Raw genomic sequence first — 6,000 nt, 5'->3', positions numbered from 1 at the left:
AATGGATGCTAATTAAGATGTGAAAGGGAGACATTTGGTATTCTCTATTAAGAGCAAAATAAACAAAATATAAACAAGGCTTTGTGTGCAAGCCTACTGGAAATTGCAGCAAGCCCAAGACAGAAATGTTAGCATTAATACAAGTTGGTTTATTGAAACAAGAACTAGGAAGTCAGGGTCATACATATGGACCTAAGTTATTTTTCAGAGAGGTCAACCCTGACACGGCTGAGACTAAACAGGGTTGGTCTCAGCAATGGAAAGGAGACTGCACGGAGAGCAGTAGACCAGATTAAAACACAAGGTGGTTATGGTTGGGGCGTTGGACAGTGAAGAGGGTTCAACGGTACCAGCACCTCCACTGTAGGAATGACACTACCCTCCCAGTTGTTTGTCATTTCAAAAAAATGACCTTGCTCTCATGCTAATATTTCTGCCCTTGGTTTGATGCAATGTTCCAATGAAGCACAACACAAAGAAAAACACCTAATTTTCCATTTAAACATTACTTTACAGCCTAAATCTTGAATCCATAACTTCAGAAACTGCCCACTTATATCTGATCACCATATAATTTTTAAATAGTTCATACCCCTACAGCCTTGTTTCTGCCCCTTACTTTTCTCATCATAGAGAGAACCTAATGAAGCTACTTTACATCTCTTTCACCATTAACACTTTTTTTTTGCACAGGGTCTCTACAAAATCTACCTCTTGCTTCTCCTCCACCTCTGTCAATAACAAATTATGAAAAATAATTCCAACACTTTTCAGTTCCAAGTCAACCTGGACTTGAAATGTTAATTGTTTCTCTCTTCATAGATGCTGCCAGACCTGTTGAGTTTCCCCAATAGCTTGTATCAGATTTCCAGGGCCTGTAGTATTTTGCTTTATTCACAGGGGGATGGTATTACTATAATCAAGAATAAATGTCAAATTATTTAAAATTTATTACACTATCACATCATAGACTTTGCATATATAGAAAAAAAACTTTACAAAGTGGCTTTTGTGGAGAGGATGATAGTTGATAATCTGCTTATCCTCAACTTCTCTCCTTTCTCCCCATAACCCTGGATTCCTTGATAAATAATGTCTATCTCAGCAGCCCACTACAGTAAAGAACATTGCAGTTTCACTACCCTCAGGAGAAATTCCTCCACATCTGCTTTAAACACGCAATCCCTTATTCTGAGATTATGATCTTTTGTTAAAACTCAAATACATTACTAAATATAATTGGTAGGTTTAAGCAGGCAAAGAGTTAAAAGATAATGATTCTGCTGTTCTCATTGATTGGTCTTCTAGACCCACCCATTATTTATCACATTACCACTACTTTTTCTCGGTTAATCTCTCCTGCCTTCCATCCAATCGCAGGCTCTCTTTTGGCTTTTCCAATTCCACTTGCTCAAACTGCTATATTCCAGTTGTAAAGGTAACCAAACTGAAATGATAACTTCTCTCTCTTCCCTTCATCACAAACGTGATCATCCTCCTTCTCTTCTCACTCTTCCCCCCCCCCCCCCCCCACCCATCCCACCTGCCCGCCCCGCCCCCTCACTCTCCACTTATTTAAAACCTTTTGCACTAACATTTTCCGATCTGGAAAGGCTGAAATGGTAACTTTCTCATCACAAATGCTGCCTGCAATGAGGATACTCCACGGTTTATTTGATTTTGCACAGGCATGATATTTTGTTCTGTATATTTTTAGTGAATAATGCATTAAGTTAACATTTCTGGTAATTATTATTTCCTATATAATTAAATCTTGAGGTAAAACTTCAAACTGGACAGAGAAATGTTCTGGCTCATATAATTCATCAGTGGAATAACAGTTAATCTAAAGATGAGATTCCAATTACAGAAAGCCAATATCAAATATTCAGCTTGTATTTATGTATCTTTACAAATTCAGCTTTATTATTATTATCACTAATATAGTTTAGTTAAAATAATCTAAAATATAGCTTACTGTATCTTCAAAGGCAGTCATAACATTTCTGCATAATCAAAATTTATACCAAGTACTTTTTAATATAATTTCTAGACAATGTTTCCCCTTTCCCATTAATCAAACGCTGTTGCAAATCCTAGGGCAAACTTTGTGGGTTTAGGAGGGACTGAAAAACCCTGGAACTAGTTTTCTTGTAAAACTGTCAAAAAGCATTTAAGAAACATTGTGTCTACTGCAGTCATCAGACACCTCTCCAATTTCACCGTATTTTATTCTTGGCAGCTTGAAATTGCTAAATGAGGTGTGTCCTGGATATTGTACTCTTGGCAGCTGGAATGAGACTCACCAAGCTGGTGAGCGCTAAAAAAATGCATTGTACTCTGATCTTACAGCATACAATATAGCTTCTTTTTAAACGTTTAACAGAAACACTAAAATGCAAAGAATTTAGATAGTATAGTTTCTTGAATAACTAGAGACAGGAAGAATTGCCTTGTCAAAGCAAAAATTAAATGTTTTCTACCAGGCCAGAGCTCGATTTGTTTCCTCACCTAAGATTAACGTGGCTTTGGGTCTTCCTGGTAAGACATATGCCAGTTCAGCGGGCTAATCTGAACCTATAGTGAGTGGATAATGAGAGGAACCTATAATTTCTGCTTTTACCCTATCAATTACAGCTGCAGTGACGAAACAGATCACTTATAATACTTCTACATGCTTGTTATTTGATCCATTCTCTATGTGTGGAAATAGGCACACCCACATTTTCCAAAGAAAACAAAGCCTTCTAACATAAAGGATTCCCACTTGCAACACAGTGAATGCAGTTAAATGCACAGAGTATGGATTCTAACATTGAGACTTATGACAAACATGACACAAACACTACCAGTTTATTAGATGCTGAATACAACCATTGTGGTTAAAATGGAACTAACCACATAAACAAATGTAAAATTTTACATTTCATTTGCTGTGCCAGTATCCTGTGTGCTGGATGGATCTCAGACAATGAAAAATAAAACCCTACACAAGGCTCAGTGCTGAAATGGTTTAAGACATGAACACAAAAAACCTGTGATCAAAATCAAATCCTAACAAGTTCAGGGTCAAAGCAATCGTATTGATGTGGACCCACTAATAATCCTAGCTTGTGAACCAGTGAGGCAGTCCATCATTCATACCAACCTAGGAAACTCTGTCAACAGACCCACAGCTGTATTATTTGGATAGATGTAGATAGTACTTTCGGCCTCCAACTTGAACGGCTTCAAAAGTGGTCAGGAAAAAACACACAAACGCGCTGCAACATTAAAATGGAACATTGTGCAGTCATTTTACTTGGTTTGTGTAGCCAAAATGTTAAGTCAGTAACATAAGAATTCACAACCTTGGATTCAACTTCTCTGAAATGTACGTTTAGATACCAGTTGGGATTAGGACAGACGAAATACAAACAAGTTGTATACAATTAAAATCAAATAAATGGATCAAATCACACTTTCTTCAGAAGTAACAGACAGTGCTTTAGAATCAAAATGCTGGGGCACATAATTTTTAAATAAACCTCCTGGAAACTGAAATCTCAAATAAAAACCATGTTAATAAATACCCCAGTTGGAACAATTTTCAAAAAAACTGTTTATTGCATTGTATATTTGGTACCTTTTGCATTTCAGAACGATGGGAATTAAGTGTAACTGCAGAAATAAAGAAGCAAATCCTTTTTTTTCCCCAAAAAATTCTGGGCCCCTTTTAAAAACATACAAAGTTTGGGGCATGAGTAAAACTGCAGAGCAATAAGTATCTTTAGAAATGTTGGGCTTCAAGTACTATAATTGACATTGCATGGAGGGAAAAACCAGTATTCAAATGATCAATGTATAATTTTCGACATAATCTGTGTCAGGTAGTTACTGATGAGAACCTGCATCTGCATTAACAAACCAGTCCTGAGTCTAAGTTCAATCTTTGAAATTAGAACATGAACCAAGTTAATCTATCAAAACACTTCCTACATCACGCAAACTTTCAGGATTTAAAAATAAAGTAATAACTGTTCGCTGACTACCTAAATGTACTACTTTAGGTCGTCAATAAGCAGCAATATGGAAACACAGACTCAGAACTGTTCAGTAATGCAGCTGGTGATTTCCAGATGTACTTAACTTATGTGTTTATTAGAAAATTCCAAAGAATTTAGAAATGATGGTCAATACATGCCCTAATTTTTTTTTCCTCTCCCTTCTTTCTCCCATCTTCAGTTCCAAATACCTCTATCCCTCTTTAACACTTTTTTTTTTAAACTGGGTACATTAATCTGTACATCACAATATACATAAGGTTTTTCCTGTGGTCTGCATGTAGTTTCCATTCATTTTCTGTCAGACACTGCCACCCTGACAAAGTTTGTGCTTAGAGGATCCAGTGCTAGGGCAGCATAATGCTGACCATCACAATCTCAAGACAGTAATGATTAAACAACATTTTTGTGTCACACCCAACTTTTTAAATAGCTCTCAATATTCTTTAGAAATTACATTAAAAACCCGGAAAGCCAATTGCAAGAAGGGTGTTGAGTGCATTCAATTGATGTCAACCTCTCACTCACAGGAGGTTCACAAACACATGGTACAGAAGTTGCCTCCAAAATTTCAGATAATATTTTTGAAGTCAGCAGGATAAAAAAAAAGACCTTCAATTCTGAAAGTCTATGCTCTGTAAGCATTTATGAAACCCTGACATATATTTACAGATCCTGTGGATAAGAGTGGGGGAACTGACATCAGAGGTGTGCAACAAAAATGTGTTCACTTCAGGCACCATCTTCATTCAGATCTCATTGGCCAGTTCTTCAGGTTCGGTAGCACTATCTCCATTTACTGTGATCTTTGCATCATCTTCGTATCCAGGAGGCATGAATGCAAGAGCATAGGGAAAAATCTTGTGACACTGTGCTCTGTAGGTTTCAGCTGTTTCTTTACAGACTCCCAGACTACCATCCCGTACAGCGTCCAACACCTTCACACATATCTGAATTTTAAAAAAAATCAGTTTTGTCAAACTAAGAATTATAACTACCCTGTTTGCACATTAGACCAAGTGTTGATAGACCTGTGGTTCTACAGTATCCAGAAATAATTAAGGTATCTTCATAAAATGTACATTTAATCAAGACCACAGAACTAGCTCCTAAAACCATTTTAAACATGGAGTTACTAAATGTGGTTTTAAATGGAAATATCCCCTTATGAGAAAAGTACATTTTCTAGCATTTTGTACATAAGGCAGACTTAGACACCTCGACCATGTGGAAGTCATAACAGCAGTCAGCCTGGAAAGTGAAATAATCTTTACTACATGTTCATTAGAAACCCATGAAATGCCTGGCAAATGACTGGTTCATAAAGGAGCTTCTCATTGGGCAATCTTGGTTTTCCCCCTGGTCTACATGAAATTTTAGGCTACAGCAGGTCCTTAATAACAGATAAACCAAATTTAGATAACATGAAACACAGGCCATGCATCTAACTATGGGGAGCCATTTAGAAGTAGGGAAAACAGTCTATATAGATAAGAAATGTTTTTGTGGATCCCACAGAGAAAATTAAAAACTCTTAAGAAGATTTCAGCTACAATTACTAAAGCTAGATCTAACTGTCAAAATTGTTGATTGTACTTTTCACTGAAAAGCTGGCATTTTACCATACGGATGATAGATTCCAGGGAATTATGAAATTACTGAGGGCTATTTCCCCCTGCTCCCCCAAGGTCAAACTTCAGCTTTACTAAGAAAATGGGAATCATTTGACCATTTGCAAACGAAACCATAAGTCACGAAAGTAACTCTCAAAAAAAGGATATCTGATAACACCTGACATGAGTGTTTACAGCTCTGTATTACAGCTGACTTCAATGGTAAAAATGAGCATTGAATTGCCAGTGTTTAGGCTGCTCTTTACTTCTAAATCTATTAGAAATAATTTTCTGCTAAAATTAATAGGCTCCATCTCTCTTATCAGCACATATCCTGCATCTTT

At 36.7% G+C, this 6,000-nt stretch overlaps 1 protein-coding gene across 1 annotated transcript in view; it reads right to left on the bottom strand.

The window, feature by feature from the left end:
• Nucleotides 1-2,834: 2,834 nt before the first annotated feature.
• naa15a (N-alpha-acetyltransferase 15, NatA auxiliary subunit a) overlaps nucleotides 2,835-6,000 on the bottom strand; it is a 100,166-nt gene continuing 97,000 nt past the window's right edge. Inside the window, exon 20 of the mRNA XM_072584091.1 lies at nucleotides 2,835-4,993. Coding sequence (XP_072440192.1) covers nucleotides 4,793-4,993 — 201 coding nt within the window. The 3' untranslated portion in view covers nucleotides 2,835-4,792. The remainder of the gene's footprint in view (nucleotides 4,994-6,000) is intronic.

This window comes from Chiloscyllium punctatum, chromosome 14 (genome assembly GCF_047496795.1).
Source record: "Chiloscyllium punctatum isolate Juve2018m chromosome 14, sChiPun1.3, whole genome shotgun sequence".
NCBI lineage: Eukaryota > Metazoa > Chordata > Chondrichthyes > Orectolobiformes > Hemiscylliidae > Chiloscyllium > Chiloscyllium punctatum.
Note: the sequence above shows the minus strand (reverse complement) of the source record. Positions and strands in the feature narration are given on the sequence as shown.